Source organism: Malania oleifera, chromosome 10, assembly GCF_029873635.1.
Source record: "Malania oleifera isolate guangnan ecotype guangnan chromosome 10, ASM2987363v1, whole genome shotgun sequence".
Taxonomy (NCBI): domain Eukaryota; kingdom Viridiplantae; phylum Streptophyta; class Magnoliopsida; order Santalales; family Ximeniaceae; genus Malania; species Malania oleifera.
Window position 1 is genome coordinate 28707158 of NC_080426.1, and position 19817 is coordinate 28726974.

Consider the following 19817-nt stretch of genomic DNA (forward strand, 5'->3'; position numbering starts at 1 on the left):
TCAGGAGACTCGTGGGGAGATTCTCTATAATCTGGCCGGAGCGAGTTTTCGAATTGGAGCTCCGGGGTACCAATCCTAAATCGGGGGTAAGTTTGATAATTTAGGATTTTATTAATTTATTTAGGGTATTCAAAACTTAGGGAAATTTTAGGGAAAGTTACTCTAGGAATTATGATGAATAATATGGTGAAATTTGAATTTCATGGTTCAAGGATTTTTGAACACCTGGGGCGTAGGCTAGGGTGTTATCAAACTTTTTCAAGAATCGGGTAAGGGGATTAAGTTAAGTCAGTAATTTTATGAAAATTGAATCAATTAAATTGTTATGTTTATATAAATTTATTTATTTATTTATTTATTTATTCATTTTGGAATTTAAAGGCTATTTTGGAAATCAATCGTTCAAAAGGGATTTTACAAATTTAGGATATATGGTATGGTATTTTTGAATAAAATGAACGGTGGAAAGCTTGTTTGTTTATATGGATTTGTTAAAATGTGGAAAATCGTGTGGCGGATGATTTAATTTTTATGGATTATTGTATATCTAGATTTGAGATTTTGAAATACTGAATTGTCTATGAAATATTGAATTGGTTGAGAAATATTGGAAATGCTTGTGAAAATACTGGAACTGTTTATGAAATGCAGGAGTTTGAACTAACGGCCAATGGTCGGGTGTTATTTGATTAGCCAAGGGCCATGATTATTATTTGATGGCCGAGGGCCGAGTTTTAATTGATGGCTATATGCCGGGTTATATTTTATGGCGGGGGGCCAGGTGTTTGGAATAACAGGAAATATATATGAATTAATATTTTAAATGGTGATTTCTAATATCTAAATTGCATGATATGCTTTAGGAACCTTGGGGACCAGTGTTTTGTGAGCACGATACCATTGCTAGTTAGACCATGTGCACCCACATTGTCTGGATAGAAGTGTAAGGGGTCCAGCTGACTGCCTGCGTGAGGTTAAAGTAAGGGCGTCGGACTTGCAGCTTTGCTATGGATGCTTGCAGATGTGTTTGCAAAGGACGTTATTTTTGACTTTATTTGGGCTGTTCACCTAGGCTTAGTTCAGCCTTCGGGCCGCACAACCCGTGCCATGGGGATGTAAATGGCGTGTTTGTCACAGGGAGTGTTTTATATGCATATCTGTTAATTTATGTGAATACGGTTAATTAATAAGATAACTTCGAGGGCTTACTGAGAAAAGTGAGTGCCCTAGTAGTAGTAATGGTACTAGAGTAGAGGAAAGCTACTTGTATGGGCGGGTAATCTTCTCTATCCTCGGCTAATTGTGTGTGTGGGTGTAAAATAAGAATGTTTTCCTAAAAGTGTTTATCTGCTTAGAGAACTGGTTATTTTCTGTACACTAAATGCATGTTGGCCACACACTAATATTAACTAGTTTTTCCCTTACTGAGATGTGCCTCACCCTTACTTTACAAATTATCTTTGCAGGAAATCTTAAAGATCGGGTCTAGCAGGCTAGTGGAGCCGGGCTAGAGGTGCAAATTTATGTAGGTAGTGTGTAGATAAAGATTTTATTTTTGTTTAGTTTTATAGATGTAATTATGTGAAAATGGGTATATTTGTGTATAAAGATAGTTAGAACTCTGGTAATGTAATTTGAGGATTTTATATTTTATTTTCGATGCGTATGTTTATTTTATATTTGATGAATACGGTATCAGGTATATTGACGTCACTAAAGTAGCACTTTGGGCCCACGTGGCCGGTCGGGGTCGTTACATTCAAGGTCTTTGAGTAACCGAAACTAGCGTCCTTGTGTTGGAAGCGTGGTGGTCGGTTTACTGCGTAAAGTACTTGTGTAAGTACTAGGACTGTAACAGGGTTGTCACTTTGGGTATTGCTGGCACCCTAGGTTATGTTTTGTATATGGAGCTTAGACTCTATTTGTATAGACTCTGGTATGATACAATGTTTTTATGGAATGAACTTTTCCACTGCGTGTATGTTGTGTATATGAATGTGTATAGGGTGTATGGGAACCCCACGGGATCGGACCCTCATTCATTATAGTATCATGTGTGTTTTGTATGATACAAAGACAAGTTAGGTTCCTACATCACACCCTAGGTCCCATTGCTGGGTTCGGGGTGTGACACTTCTAATATCTATAACCGCTTTCATGTCCATATGGAAGTAAAGGAACACAATACTATAAGTTGGTTTCGTAGTAGTCGTCCTTTTCTTATTTTTCTTTGCTTTTATGTTTTGCTTCACACATTACAAAGTGCACGAGGGTTTAAAAAATGGATGCATCAAACTCAATTATGTAAATGTATGAGGGTTCTATGTAGCATGTTAGACATCGTAGCCCAGGAGTATGTACGTGTGCCCCGCAGCGGATATGCAATATAGAGTTAGAGGGGGGGGGGGTGAATGACTCTTTTCGAGTATTAAAAATTCTCTCTACAAAACAAAATACTTGGCAAGATTCAAGCAATTATATCACAATATATGGAATTTAAATCATATACAAAATAAACAAGAAAGAGTAGGGAGAGAGAAGCTTAACACTGGGATTTAACGTGGTTCGCCACCCAGCTTACGTCCATGCCTTAGTACCAAGCTAAGGATTCCAAAATCCAGTATAATCGCTCCTTCCCTGGCGGAGCAAGCCTTATAAACTCGGGAACAAATCCTTACCGCTCACAAAAAGCCTTTACCGATTCGGTTCACAAAGAACCTTACAACTTGGTTCACGAAGAACCTTTCAAAAGAAGATGGAAGATTACAAAGAATGCTCCTTACAATGAGCAAATATGATTTACAACTCAAATCTCACCCAACTCTCTCAAGAAATGATTTAAATAAGATTTAGAGGACAAGAAAGTTTGAGCACTTTGTGAATATGAACTATATGCAAGGTGCAATGTGTTAGGTTTTTGGATTCAAAGATATTTCTCACAAATATGATCAATAATAATCAAAAACCTTCCTAAAAAAGTTTAGAAACTTGTATTTATAGCCCAAAGCCCCTAATAGCCGTTAACTAGCCGTTGGGAGCAATGCCCAACAAAAACTAGTCGTTTTCTGCCCGTTAGGACGTTGGGCTCGAAAATGCTCGTCGACGAGTCCACATACACGTCGACGAGCCCCACATACACTTTCGTCATCGAGTGCATGTTTTCTTTGACGATACTCCTCTGCAAGTCTCAGGTGGGTCTCGGTATCTCTTCGTTGATGATTCTCCTGTATACGTCAATGAGCCACCTTCACACACTAGTCGACGAATCCCCTGTATTCGTCGATGAGTCACTTCTGCAATTTTAGGTGCTCTCAGGATCTCTTCGTCGACAAGTACCCTGTGTACATCGACGAGTTCCTCATAACACTAGTCAACGAGTCCATGTGCTCATCGACAAGTCACCTAGGGCTGAAACTCACATACTGTTGATTCTTTGTTTTAAAAAGCCTTTTAACACTTAAAAATATTTCTTGGCCAAAATATAAGAACATATTAGGTCTAATGAGGTTCAAAACTTGTCCAAGTGAGTTTCCCCTTGATTATAAGATATCTTGTTAATAAAAAACCCATTTGAAAGCTCGTTTGATATCTTATATGACATTATGTTTTTTTATGAGAAATTCTTGACTTCTTTGAAGCTTTTGGACATAAGACTCGTTTTGACACATTTGGGACCAAGTATGAAAATGTTTGTAAAACCAAGATGTTAAAAACTTGTCCCTTTGAAAACCATATTTGAGTTTAGGATTCATTTAACAAACTCTTTAAGTTTAATTTTGAAAACCATGAAAGGTGAGTTTGTGTTTATGTCTTTAGTGCAATCCTATAAACTCATGTGTCCTACTATGCATGTGCTTTACTCAACTCTTACTCAGATATCATACAGAAACAAAACGCAAGAGTTACAAATTGAACCTACCACTCACACAACCCTTGTTACAAATAATTCAACAATTATAAAACATCCGGTTGTGCTTGGGTCCATTCGAGTACGTGTCCATTTGATCTTCCTATCCAAACGTCAACTCGATCCGATCTTTGCCTTTGATCCAGTACTTCATGTGTGAGTACCTATACAAAACATGATCTGCAAAGATAGGAAAACACTATAAACAACATATAGGTTAATATCATCAAAACATATAAAACAAGATTATGTAACCCCCAAGACTAACAATCTCCCCCTTTTTTATGATGTCTAACCTATTACTATTTACTTAATCTTTGCAGTCATATTTATAATTACCATAACTAAATATGTAAAGATAAGCTAACCAAGAACCATTAATGGGTTGTTATCATTAAAACAAGACAATTAAGCTCTTGTAGCCTCTAAGGCTAACATAGCAAATTTAATAATGTGTTCCTAACTTATAAGCGCTAAGCTTAATGGTACATGCTAGGCTAACAAGTGTGCATTATGCTTTCATACATTGCACTTAATAAGTGCACCAGACTCGATGCATCAAACTAATGTACCATACTTCATACATTACTTTGTGTGTTAGCTTCATGCATTGAGCTTGTTGTTGTTGAAAATAGTTGCCTCACTTTATCAACTCCAAGTCTTGTAGAAACTCAAGGAAAACAAATGTTTGAAGATGTCCTAGTGGCCTCTGGTCTCCCCTAGTAGAAGATTTAAAGAGAGTAAGGATGAGAGGATAGAATGTGCGTGTGTGTGTGTGTGTGTGTGTGTGTGAGAGAGAGAGAGAGAGAGAGAGAGAGAGAGAGAGGGAGAGAGAGAGAGAGAGAGTTTTAATCCTTCTTGAGAATGGAGGGGGTTCCATTTTATACCCATTTGTCTTGTAAGATTGCCACGCAGTAGGTGTTGATCAGCTACATTTAACCAACTTAGATTTCTATTTTGCTTGTGGTTAAGGGGTGGTCATGGGTTGGGGTTGGTCGAGTTGAGTTCAAAATTCTTAGTTTCTAACCATCCCAACCTCATTGGTTTGATAAAAATCTAATCCAAGTCGAACAGTTGACCACATAGTTTGGTCCAATTTGGATTGGTCTAGTTGTCAAGTGCATTAGGTCACTTTGATGATTTAATTTTTTTGACAAAGAAGGAAAAGAAATATTAATGCAACGGAACATGTGATCATAAAATTTTGAAAAACATAATAAGATGTGTCACCTGGAAAACACTAGCGTAAAAGTGTAATCCAAGCTAATATATATGTTAGATTTATCATTTAAAGACAAAAAAGAGTATTTACCCACTTACTTATATATTATATATATCTATATATCTATATATATACACTTGTTTTTGTATGAAAGTTGTCACGCCCCGACCCGTTATACGGCCCCAAAGTGCTAGTACACCTGTATAATACACCTATCTTTGATAAACATACATTTACAACCCGCCCTGAATAGGGATATATGAGTATTTCAAACTGATCATAAATCTCATGCACAGCGGAAAACATAAACATTCATATCGAAAATCTAAAAGAAATACCAGAGTTTCTAATTGTATCCTCACATACATAAGATCGTACTTAAAACATAACATGTTCTCAAAATCTCCAAAATATTCTGAACTGAGTCTATTACATATACAAAACACTTACGTAAGCTAAAATAAAAACGACACTCCAAGTCCCTCTAGCAACTAGGACCGACGTCCTGTAGGACCTGAAACAAAGGTTGTAGGTTGGGGTGAGACACTTTTTAATAAGGTAGAAGATATTACATCAGTGTGTGACCACATGCATTTATTTCTATTGAAAACAGATACATATAAGGCATATTCTCAATATTGTAATATAGGTGGTATATAGGCATAATTCCTATGATAGATGGTTTAGCATCATAACAAGCGAGAGTTCCCGAGGTTAAAGTAGGGTACAGGCTCATACACTGTACGATCTCTCCGCCCGGTACTCAAACCTGTGATTTTGCCCATTTTAGTTTTCAAATCATAAATATGCATGCTTAGAACATTGTCCAACTTAGATACAATAACAACAAATGCCAACATGTTCTACCCCTTGGCTTCGGGTTATGCGATTTACTATAGTCCGACTGGTACCACTTGGTCCATTAATCTACTAGTGGCCACTCCAATATCCAGCTAACTATCTCGATACCCAAACTGAAAATCATATGTATGGTTGCACTGTATCTAATATATATAAAGCAACGGAACTGCGCTTAACGTTGAGCTTTTTAAGGCTCTCTTATAACGGTGAGCTTTTTAGGGCTCTAATAGTAACAAGATGCGGTTTCCAAATATCATATATACAATTTATGGTAAAACAAATTAACTTGTTTCACATTCAAAAATCACCTATACAGTCCCAGTATTTTCACAAACTCATGTAATTGTACTGTGGCATAAACCGGCACACAACCTCTCGGTTTAACCCTTTTTACATATATAGCTTGGTATATAATCGGCACCTATTTTCCACATTTTTCACATAGAAAAATGGAACTCCAGTTCCCATAGTTCATATACGTATTTAAACAAATTCACATATTCCATTTCATATCATATGTCACACTCGCTTGATCAAAAATATGCTATATAGTATATAACTCGATAAATATCATTTAAATAGAAAATAAAGGGTTCAAGCATCTCCTACGTTAAGATTAATGCAAATAAAGAAGTTTTGAAAAGTTTGGAGATCATATATCAAAACTCTCATTTTTACCAAAACCGTAAAATCGTAAAACCGGCATTTTTACCCGGTGAAACTTTGCAAATAAGCAGTCAATATGTGCATATAAATATAAGCTAACTTTTTAACGGTTTAGTTTTCTAAAAATGACTTACGTAAACAAATCCCCTTACCTATTTTCGAATTTCAAAACACAAACTATACGGCTCCCAAAATAACGAACCGGGTTCTTAAAACCTATAAACCGAAGAACAATACTTTAAGACAATCCTATTTATTACAGATCTATCAAACCAAAATGAACTTAGACCTTTACCTCGATTTTGGGATAAAACCCATAAGTCCTTAAAACAAAGATTCAGTTTGCTATAATCGTAGAAGTTTTCCCCCTGATCCACGTAGTAACGTCGGATCGCGGATTCGGGTGACGAACAGCAAAGAAATTGGAAAGAGAGAGAGGGTTCGTTGGTTCTAGTGAGTGAGAGAGAGAGTGTTTTGAATTTCTTAGCCATGAAGCAATGAAAAATGATATTTATAGACCCCTTGACCTTGTCAAACTCGTCGATGAGTGGTGCCTTCGTCGACGAGACACATAAGGCTCTTCGTCAAGGAACCTCTTTCCTTCGTCAACAAACCCTTTTTTGATATTTTTCCCGTTGGTTGGGATCTCTTTGTCACCGAGGCTTTGAATTTCGGCGACGAACCATAGAAAAGCCTTCATTGATGAGAACCTTGGCTTCGTCGATGAAGCCTACTAAATTACCTTTTTACCCTTTTCCTTATTTTACGGGTTCAAGTCTTTACAATCTCCCCTCCTTATAAAAAGTTCATCCTCAAAATTTATTAACCATTTCTAAGTATATCATTATCTTATCTTATAATTCCGTTCTACAAAAGAGTCGGCAGCCACCTACATAGCGGCTCCAACCCAAGTTTATTACATACCCTTACATATGGCGGAGGAATACCGTGGTTACAATGTGATGTTTCGAAAGGTTACAATACACATACAAAAACTCTCCCGAAACCATATCTAAAATGACATGAACCACCTATTCTACTATACGTACATACAATCTTACTTACCCATCTAATCTCTAATTATCTTTAAATAACTAAGGGTACTTCTGGCGTATCTTTGACTCCAATTCCCATGAAGCTTCCTCCACTGCATGATTACGCCATAATACCTTTACTAATGGTATTTCCTTAGTCCGTAACTGTTGTACCTTCTGATCTAATATCTATACCGGAACCTCTTCGTATGCTAATGCATCACTGATCTCTAGAGGCTCATAACTGAGCACGTGCGAAGGATCTGGCACGTACTTCCTCAACACTGATATGTGAAACATGTCGTGAACTCTAGATAGTGTTGGGGGTAATGCCACTCGATAAGCAACCAGACCCACCCTTTCCAAGATCTCGAATGGCCTAATGTACCGAGGGCTTGGTTTCCCTTTCTTCCCAAACCTCATTACTCCCTTCATCGGAGCAATCTTTAGGAATACCATATCTCCTACCTTGAACTCTAGCTCTCGTCGTCGAGTATCAGCATAACTTTTCCTGCCAACTCTGAGTTGCCTTGATTCTCTCTCTAATAAGCTCGACCTTTGTAGAGGCCTGTTGAATCAGTTTTGGTCCTAGTATCTGCCGCTCGCCTACTTGATCCCAGTACAACAGAGATCGACACCAATGACCACACAATGCCTCATATGGTGCCATTTCTATACTAGCCTGGTAGCTGTTGTTGTATGCAAATTCCACAAGTGGTAGATACCATATCCAATTGTCCTCACAATCTAGTACGCAAGCTCGCAGCATATCTTCTAATGTCTGAATAGTCCTCTCAGACTGTCCATCCATCTGCTAGTGAAATGATGTACTAAATGTAAGCTGAGATCTCAAGGCATCCTGTAGACTCTTCCATAATCGATAAGTAAAACGTGGGTCTCTATCTGAAATGATAGACACTAGGATACCGTGGAGTCGTACAATCTCTTGCATATATAGCTCTGCCAGCCTCTTTAGAGAATAGCTGACTCTGATTGGAATGAAATGTGCAGTCTTCGTCAGCCGATCAACTACAACCCATATAACATTTTGCCCATGCACCGTCGTAGGTAACCTCGATACGAAATCTATCAAGATATGCTCTCATTTCCACTTGGGAATGTCAAGTGGTTGAAGGGGTCCTACTGGCCTCTAGTGCTCTGCCTTGACCTGCTAACATGTCAGGCACTGCTCTACGAAATGGGCAATCTCTCTTTTTATATTCGACCACCAAAAATATTCCCTAAGGTTTCGATACATCTTCGTACTTACAGGATATATGATGTAAAGCGAACAATGTGCCTCCTCCAGAATGACCCATTTAATCTCGGCGTCAGTTGGTACACAAACCCTGCTATGGAACCTCAGTATCCCATCACCTGAGATGTTGAAGTCCATCTTTAAACCACTCTGTAACCCTTCTATAACTTCTACCAACTCTTCATCTTCCTTCTGAGCTGTTCAGATCCTTTCCTATAAGGTCGGCTGCACCACCAAGCTAGCAAGAAGAGCCTGATGATTTCCTTCCACAACCTCTAAGCCCAACCTTTCCAGATCCATGCAGACCTGATGCTGAATTCCCACTCTTAAGATTGATGCATCAACAGACTTCCGACTCAGGGCATCGACTACCACATTTGCTTTTCCTAGGTGATAGCTAATAATACAATCATAGTCTTTTATCAACTCCATCCATCTACGCTGCCTCATATTCATTTCTTTCTGGGTGAAAATGTACTTAAGACTTTTATGGTCAGTAAAAATCTCACACCTTTCACTGTACATGTAATAACCCAAGAAATTCTACAGGACTTGTCGACGAACACAGGGGTTTCGTCGACGAGGGTTCTTCAGGATCTCATCAACGAAGACCCGTCTCATTGACAAGAAGATACCTAGAGAGGGTTTAAAGTAGACTGAAACTTGTCAATGAGGATGCAAGTTCGTAGACGAACTTTTTACAGGACTCGTCGACGAGGTGACATGTCTCATCGACGAATCCGACCCTATAAATAGTTGAAACTTGGATTTTTAATCAAAATCTTCAGCGCAGAAACCCTCCTCTCTCTCTCTCTCTCTCTCTCTCTCTCTCTCCCCCCTCCCCTTCTCTCTTCGATCCTAACCCCATTTCTCGCCAGATTGAAGATCTGAGGCCACCACGACGCTCCTGGAGAAGTTCTATGCAAGTCTACCAGAGCAGATCGTGGGGAAAGTTGGTTTGAAATTCATCCCAAATTCGGAGTAAGGTGTTTTGTTTAGAATTCGTTTTCCCTACAGTTATAAGAAGTGTTGTATACAGCAAAATACTGATATTTTGTTCTGGGGGATATTGTTTTCAGGATGTTGAGCCAGGAACCCTATAGGTATAGGGTTAGAATTTAGTAGGGACTTTTTAGAATTAAGGTAAGGGAAATATGCTATGCTAGTAGTTTTAATATGTATACAAAATATTATGAATATGTATTTACTAGCATGCAGATCAAATTATTTTGTTTCCAAAGAATTATGAATATTATCTTTATAGCAGAATTATAGAAATTGAGCATGAGATTGTGTTTACTCAAATGTGTGACATGAGTTTATTACAGTACAATATATATAGATTTTACAGTATTACAGATATCTAGATATTCAAATATTTCAGATTATTGGCAATGAATGAGACTTACAGTATTTCCTAGAGAAAAACATGATTTCTAAACCATAACACTTAAACAGTTTATTCAAATAGATTATACAGTGATAGCATCAAGATGTTACAGTAGATTATTCAGAGATTACAGATATTATATACAGAGTATACAAATATTTTATACAAATATTACAAATAGTACAAATAGAAAACACAAATGTTACAGACAGATAATATATATATTTCAGTCAGATATCTCAGATAATACAATTTAGAATTATAGTGTTATGGTTGTTTTTGAAATCATGTTAAAAGCATCAAGATGATTTTATATTTATATATGTACACAGTATTATATGATATCAGATCCCTATGGAAATTACAGACAGATATATTTATAGCAGAGCACTGTACCATTGCTAGTTTCAGACACGTGCAACCACATGACTCAAATAGTATGTGGATTTCGTCTAACCGTGCTAGGAGAGATTTGCAGTCTCCCCAGCATGCTGGGTTGAGGTAGCTGATTAGATGATAACAAAGGTTTGAGATGGCCTAGAGTGATTGCAGTGGGTTAGGATCTTCATAGATCATTACAGATTGGCAGATGATAGAGATTGATTTACCTGGAGGGCCGACCAGAGTAAGTCCATCCTACGGGCCGCACAACCCTATCATAAGGGGATATATCATGATATACAGATCCCAGGATATAGCAGAAGTTCCTATGTACAGATATATCACACAGCAACAGTTTATATTATTATATTAGCAGTACCTTCAGATAGCAAATTTAGATACACAGTTATATTTTAAAGATTACATGATAGATATATATTATGTACAGTTTATCAGTTTTCTTAGATTATAATATTTTAAATGATTAACTCAGCCGCCACATACTAGTAATAACATATTTCCACTTACTGAGCATTGTCTCATCCCAGTGTCTTATTATTTTTCAGGAGATCCTGCTAGGCGAGCATATCAGACTCGTGAGTAGAGATTGTCTTGAGCTGCCTTAGTTGGAGGGGTAGGTGTATTTTGATGCTAGTGATTTGGGGTAGATTATTTTGGATGTTGTCACTGGGTATTTTGTGTTGTAATTATATTTAAGAGCTTTATAGTTTTCTGGTATTGTATATAGCAGTTTCAGCTTTGTACACCGCTGCTTAGTTATGTATGACAGACAGAGTTTCTTTAGTGCTCTTTTGAGTTTGAGTTATTTTCAGTTGTATTTCAGACAGATGATATTATGATATACAGATGATAAAAAAAATGTTTAATAAGTAGCAGGTCGTTATAGGTAGTGCCTTCAAATTTTCAATGCAAACACTACTTGTAATAACTCGAGGAAAAAAATAATTAATTAAAATTATTTATCAATTAATTAGTTAAACATTATTAAATTAATGTATTAAATAAACAAATAAAAAGAAATAGTATGAAAAAAAGTAATTATTAATTAATTAATGAATTAATTAAATATTATTAAATTAAAATAAATAAATAAAAAGGAATAGTAAAAAAATTGAAATAAAGATATATATATATATATAATATATAATATTAAAATAATATATATTAAATGTAATAAGATGGATTGGATTTTAATTTGAAATCCAATCCATCATTTTCTTCCCTGCATTTCTCTAGTTTCTCTCTGCGAGCCGCCGTCTCCGTCTCTGCTTGTCTTTTTCTCCTCAATTTCATTTGCCTAACGAGCGCCGATCGGAAAACAGAAGGTGTCGTTAGATTCCTAACTCCGCCACCGACATTTCTACTAAAGCAGAATTGTCGGGGGAATGGCGTACTTTTTTCCTAATTTCTCAATTTCTCATTAAATCTGCTGTTGAATCGACGATCAAACACCACCATGGGGTCTTAGTCGTCTTCATTTTAGCGTAGGTAATTTTTCAATTGAGATTTTCTAGACCCTACTCTAAAGCGAGAGTGAGATTTGAAAAATTTGGTAATTTGGCTAAATTTAAGGGGCTTATTTTTAATTAATTAGGATTAATTTAAAAATGCTAAAATGTTGAGCATCTGGAGTTAAAGTAGAATTTTCAGAATTTAGGGCTCGGTTGAGCATCGCGGGTGTAATTTTGGGCCCCACAGACATAATTTAGAAAATTAAGTGGGAGTGTTAAATATTAATTTAAATGTTAATTTGAGGTGTGTGGAGCCTAAGGAAGGCTAGATGGGTAATATTTTGGGGAAATGAATTAAGTAATTTGGAAAATTTGGCTATATTTAAGGGTATATTTATTTATTTAGAATTCATAGGTTTAGGAAATATTAAAATAATATTTTATTTAGGATTAATTACATGAAATTAGGATTTTTGATTCAAGGTCCGGGTGAGCGCCGCAGGTATTTTTCGAAGTCCCTGTTGGCGTAGTTCAAGAAACCAGGTAAGGGAAAAAATATATATTAAATCAGAATTTTTATGAATTTAGTGGAAAAATAAATTGTGTTATGTACGTGTATATGTTTCGGTATGGGTAAAATGTCAACTATTTAAATTGTATTTTTTTTCGAGTTTAGGACTGTTTATTAGATATGTATATGCAAAAATGAACGGATGAAAGTGGAAAAGTATTTTCAGGGTAATTATGTAAGGAATGAAAGGTATTTTCAGTATATAAACGTTAAATGTTGGTTGACTTATTTTACAGGTAATGTATGAATTTTACTACTAAACTGGGTGACATGAGATTCTGTGCAAATATATGTTAAATGTACGAGATGCTAGTTAAGTAAGTAAAGCAATGAGAATAAAATGTGATATGGACAATGTTGCCTGTGTATGTTAAATGCAACCATGTAAATGTAAGACAGCTGGAAGATAGCCATGTTAACAGATCTAACTCATTTCTATGTGGACCAACTGATGATAGCTAAAAGGAGTTGTGTTAGATTCTAGCGCATTTCTATTTGGACTAGCTGATGATGACTAAAGAGCAACTGTAGTACAAAGGAATGAAATGAAAACGTTTTGCAATGAAATGACAAGGAATGACAATGCAATGAAATGAAATATGAAATGTGAATGATACAAATGGGAAAGAGACACTTAAAGTGAAACGCAAGGAAATGTTAAGTTATGAACATGAAAGAATGTGAATAATTGAATAACGATGGAAATAATGATGTATTATGATATTAGAAGTATCTATGTATGTAAAACATGTTACGATTAGACGAGGCATACTCTTCACCTGAGGGCTTGCTGAGTAAGGCAAGTGCACTAGTAGTTTCAGATGCTGCAGTAGCTGCATAACGCACTAGGGCAGAGGGAACCTACTTATATGGGCGGGTAGAATTCCCTATCCTTAGGGCCTTGGCTGGTAAACTATTGTTGAATGGGTGAGTACGAGATTAATTTAACACTTAAGGGCTTACTGAGTAAGGTTAGTGCCCTGGTATGCTTAGATTGTGACCTTCGGGTGCTAAATGTATCAGAGCAGAGGGGTGCTACTTGTATGGGCGGGTAATCACCCCTATCCTCGAGAAATTTCGTGGGTAAAATCTTTTGCATGTGTTTGGTTAGGATCAGAGAATGATTTCAGAAATTATGTTAATGATTTTCTAATGTTAAATATTATGTTGTTATATACCTTATGTTAGCCACACGCTATTTTCATATGTATGTTTCTTTCTTTACTGAGATGTGTCTCACCCGAATATGAAATTATCTTTTTCAGGATTTCCTCGAGATTGAGCTTAGAGAGCTTGAAATTTTATAGCATTTTTGGTAAATAGAAAGAGAAAATGGTATATTTTTATGTTAATTATGATATATATATATATATTATGTTTTAAGTTTTATAAGATACGAATGGTTGTGAAACATACTGGTATTTGTGGATAATGTTTTGGAGACATGTATATATTTGAATACAGGTGGCTGATTAATTTATTATGGTTGGTAGTTAGAATTAGTAAACTCTGGTATTATGTTATATGGAGATTATGATTTATATTTTCCGCTGCGTTTGTTAAGATTTTATCAAGTATAATGTGCCAGACCCGGGTTTAAGGGTTCGAGGCATTACACTACCGCTGCTAATTCTATATCATGTGTCAGGTAGGTCTTCTTGTACTCTTTGAGTTGATGAGAAGCGTAAACAATCACTCTTTCATGCTGCATTAGGACACACCCGAGACCTTTCTTAGAGGCGTCATTGAAGATAACAAATCCACCATCCCCAGATGGAATGGTTAGAACGGGAGCAGAAACCAACCGCCGTTTCAGCTCTTGGAAACTCAGCTCACACTCATCTGTCCAATTGTACTTCATGTTCTTCCTCATGAGTCGCGTCAATGGACCTGCTAAACTGGAGAACCCTTCTATGAACCGTCGGTAGTATCCTGTAAGATGCAGAAAACTTCTAACCTCCTGAACATTCTTTGGCCTCGCCCAGTCCACTACCCCTTCTATTTTACTCGAATCCACTGAAACCCCTTCTTTGGACACAATATGCCCTAGAAATGCAACCTGTTTCAGCCAAAACTCGCATTTCTTCAGTTTAGCATATAACCTCATTTCCCTGAGCATTTGCAGTACCAATCTCAGATGAACTTCATGTTCTGCAGCACTCCTATAATACACCAGGATTCTATAAATACCATGATGAACCTATAACGTCCTCAAAATTCATACCATTTCTTTCTTTTTTTTTATCTGAATATCAACATTCATACCTAAGCAGCGGAAACACAAATCATATAGTCATTCACATATATACCAAACAATACTAGAATTCAGTATGTACAAACTATAGTCATACAAAAATACCCCTCCAGTATCATCTACTCAAAATATACAGCTCTGACAAAAACTCACCCTATAACCAGGGTGATCTATCTACTTTCTATCCGCGACCCTGATTTGCTCGCCTAATTGGTTCGCCTGAAAAATGGTAAAGTAATGGGGTGAGTCGACGCTCAGTAAGTGGAAATATGCTATTACTAGTGTGTGACAACTAAGTTAAAGATACTTTTAAAAATGAATACTGAACCGCATTGTAATAAATCATCTGTAAAACATATCTTTCTTTCACAATTTAAAACATACTGTATCGTCTGTTTTTCTACTTTTCATACTGGTAATATCATACTATACTCATCATATACTATAAAACTGTATACATATACATATCTATTCTTTATCCCTAGGACTCTGTACATCATGATTTGACCCCTCATGATAGGGTTATGCGGCCCGTAGGCGGGACTCTATCTGGTCGGCCCTCCAGATAAGTCAATATACTCTACACTACCTCAGCCTGGCCAAACTGCATCCTCTCTTAGGCACGGGACTGGCTGCTACCTCGTCTAACCAGCCCCCTCTACCCAGTGTACTGGGGAGCTACATTCTCTCCGAGCTCGGTTAGACGGTACCCACATACTATTTGAGATATGTGGTTGCACTCTATCTGTGTATAGCAACGGTACCGTACTCTGTAACTGTATCTGTACTGTGTCTATCTATAATCTTTCCACAGGGATCTGATACTATATACATATATATATATATATATATATATATATATATATATTCTTTTACTATTTTCGCCATGTTCCAAAATTACCATCATGCTATCTTTATGTACTGTATATATATATATATACATACTGTAGAACTGTATACTGTATCTGTAGCATCTTGATGCTACCTTTGTATCTCTGTCTATATATTACGGTAATAGGAAACATGACATACTAAATTCTATATAAAGTTGTGGTATAAATACTGATCTGAATAATATTGTATACATGTATATGTATATATATATATATGTGTGTGTGTGTGTGTGTGTGTGTGTGTGTGTGTGTGTGTGTATCTCTGTTTCAAGAAACTAATCTTATAAAACTGTAATTGCACGTACATTCTCTGTATTATCTCTGTGAATATATATATATATATATATATATATATCTACATCTGTTTATTCTATATAATTTCGTATACTGAGAGGAACCATATAAATTGTACACACTGTCTACTTCCATGCATTCCGTATAGTATGATATATATATATATTATTAAAGCTATATATAAATTGCTTCATCTCATGAAAATCACTTAGGCCACACAATCATTTAAACTCATATTTAATAAAAATTGTATAATAAACTGGCATAAATATACATCTATAAAGTCAATGTTAACTTTATTAAAACTCCTAGCGTAGCATATTTCCTTTACCTTAACTTTGAAAAGCCCCTATATAATTCTGACTCTATACCCGCAGGATTCCTAGATCAACATCCTGAAAACACAATATCCCATAACAAAATATTAGTATTTTTCCGCCTACATCATCTTCTATAACTGTCATAAGGCCAAAATTTGGATAAAAGATCTTACCCTGAATTTGGGATGAAATCCAATTTCGTTTTCCTAACGGTTCGCTCAGGCAAACTTGTAGAGAATTCTGCCAGGAGCGTCGTGGTAGCTTCAGATCGTCGATCCGGCGACTGGTGGGGCCGTAATCGAAGAGAGAAGGGCGAGGGAGATGTAGAGAGAGAGAGGAGAGAGATTAAGGCGCTGGTAAATGGATAAAAATCCCGATTTTTAGATATTTATATTGCCAGATTCATTGATGAGACACGTCATCTCGTCGACGAGTCTTTCAATAAATTAGTCGACGAGTCCCTGTATTCGTCGACGAAATTTAGGTTGCTACATAACCCCTCTCGGTATTTTCTAGTCGACGATGCCCTGTATTCGTCGATGAATTTCCTTATGTACTCGTCGACAAGGCCCTGTATTCATTGACGAGTTTCCTTATGCACTCGTCAACGAAACCCTGTATTCGTTGATGAGTTCTGACAATTCCTTGATATTATTATTATCTCCAAAATGCGATGTCGTCGACGAACGCAGAAGTCTACTGCCTCTTTCTGTTCCTGTTTCTATTTTCCTCTCTCTTTAATATTTGAATATGAATATTTTCTGGGTAGTTACAGAACCAGTCTAAGTATTCGTGAAAGACCTTATTCATCAAATCCATAAATTCCGCAGGTGCATTAGTCAAACCAAAAGGCATAATCATAAATTCGTAATGGCCATACAAGGTTCGAAATACTGTCTTCGGAACGTCCTCCGCTTTCACCTTTAGCTGGTGATACCTAGATCATAGGTCGATCTTAGAGAAGATATGCGTGCCTTGTAATTGGTCAAACAAATCATCAATCTTGGGTAGCGGGTATTTGTTCTTTACCGTCACCTTGTTAAGCTATCTGTTGTCGATGCACATCCTCATCAACCCGTCCTTCTTCTTTACAAATAACACCGGTACTCCCCAGGGTGAAATACTCGGTCGAATATACCCCTTGTCTAGGAGCTCCTGTAACTGCTCCTTTAACTCTCTCAATTCTGTTGGAGCCATACGGTATGGAGCTTTCGATATTGGCGCCGTACCTGGAACCAACTCTATAACAAACTCCACCTTGCGATCTGAAGGTAATCCTGGCAAGTCCTTTGGAAATACGTTTGGGAACTCGCATATAACAGGAATCCCCTCCAGTTTACGCTCCTTTTTTGGTGTGTCTTTCACAAATGCTAGGTACCCTCAGCATCCTTCCAGAAGTAATCTCCTAGCCTGCATAGCCGAAAGGATCCATGGTGTAGAACGCACACATGGCCCTAGGAACTTGAACTCTTGCTCCCCTCCCGGTGTTTAAACATCACCTCCCTCCTATGGCAATCGATGCTGGCATAACTAACAGATAACCAGTCCATCCCTAGGATGATATCAAAGTCATGCATGTCAAACACAATAAGGCTAACTGGTGGTGCCCTCTCCTAAATTTCTACTGGGAAATCACGAACTATTTTGCTACATACGATTACAGACCTAGATGGCGTAGCCACTACCAGTTCATAATCTAACTATTGCACCTCTAATCCACACAGTTTAACTAATCCCCAGGAGATAAAAGAATGCGTTGCCCTAGAATCGAATAATATAATAGCTTTATAAGAAAACATGTAAATGATACCTGTGACTACATAACCAGCATTCTCTACGTCGCTTGGAGTCAGGGAATACACCCTAGCCTGGGTTGTACCCCCTTGTTGACCACCATGCTGCTCCTATGTATATCCTCTATATGGCTATTGTGGGGCTATGCTGTTTCCTTGCATGTGACAATCTTTCACCTAATGTCCTTGCTTACCACACCGCATACAAGCCCTTGTAGTCCTCCAACACTGCCCAAAGTGCCTCTTACCACACGTAGGGCAACCACGATAGGATGTGGTGCTCTAAGATGTACCATTACTGTTCTTCTTCCAGTTACCCTGCCTTGCCCCAAAAGAAGAACTGGGAGGCGCTGGCCTCTTTTTCAGGGCCTGGACCTCTGCGTCCTCCAGCAGACTCTCCTTTGCTACAATGGCTTTGTCTACTAGTGTAGCAAAGTCCTGCAACTGCAAAATCGATGTTTGCCTCTGGATCTCCTTATTTAGACCCCTTTGAAACTTCCAGGCCTTCATCGCCTCATCCGGCATCATGAATGGAGCAAATCAGGATAGCTCCTGGAATCTAGCAGCGTATTGCTGCATTGTCAGCAACTCCTGTGTCAAGCTCATGAATTCCTCCATCTTCGCGTTTCTGACCGTGGCTGGAAAGTACCGTTCAAAGAATAACTCTCTGAAACGGGCCCATGTCATCGCTACTGGTATTGGTCGGTGCTCCTCCATCTTCTTTACCGACACCCACCATCTCTCTACCTCCCTTGACAACTTGAACGTTACAAATGTTACCTTCTGCTTCTCTATGTAGTTCATAACATCCAAAATCTTCTCAATCTCCTGGATCCAATTCTCAGCTCGAATTGGATTTGCACTTCCTATGAAAACAGAAGGCTTCAGTCTAGTGAACTCATCAATGGAGCATCCCATCTTAGTTGTGGGACAGTCCTACCCCCTATTTGTTCGCACCACCTCAGCCATAAGCTGCTATGCGAAATCCCGAAATACACTTGTAGAGTCATTGCCAGCCTCATGGCCGACACCCTCACTACTATTGCCTTCTACATTGGCAGTATTGTCCCTGGATTCCATCTTGAAAAGCAATTGTGAGCATCCATTAGAAGGTTAATAACCTAAGTATCAGCTAATACTACAATACTATAGACTCAGTTCCCTAAATCCACATTCTTAATATTGACATACTCCATTAATTTAACATTCTCATTCCAACTCAAGGTCTGCCCTTCCACTCGGAAACAAAACCGTCAATGGATTGCCGTGATATTTTGAACCTTTCGATTGATTCAGAAAAACACAGAAGTCTGTCAATGGATTTCTATCTCCAGGTATACAAAGCAAAACTCAAATGTTTTATCCATATCCTAAACTCTAGTAAAGTCTAATCTACAGAACCTAACAACCTAAGTTCCGAGCATTTCCATAACCAGGCAGTGTGAACCATATCACACTTCTGGCTGATTAACGCTCTGATACCAACTGTAAAGCCCCAGCC

The 19817-nt window shown here is 37.5% G+C and overlaps 1 protein-coding gene across 1 annotated transcript; it reads right to left on the minus strand.

The window, feature by feature from the left end:
- Nucleotides 1–18856: 18856 nt before the first annotated feature.
- LOC131166572 (uncharacterized) lies at nt 18857–19234 on the minus strand. Its single transcript, XM_058125162.1, has one exon. The coding sequence runs from the start codon at nt 19232–19234 to the stop codon at nt 18857–18859; it is 378 nt and encodes a 125-aa protein (XP_057981145.1).
- Nucleotides 19235–19817: the final 583 nt, after the last annotated feature.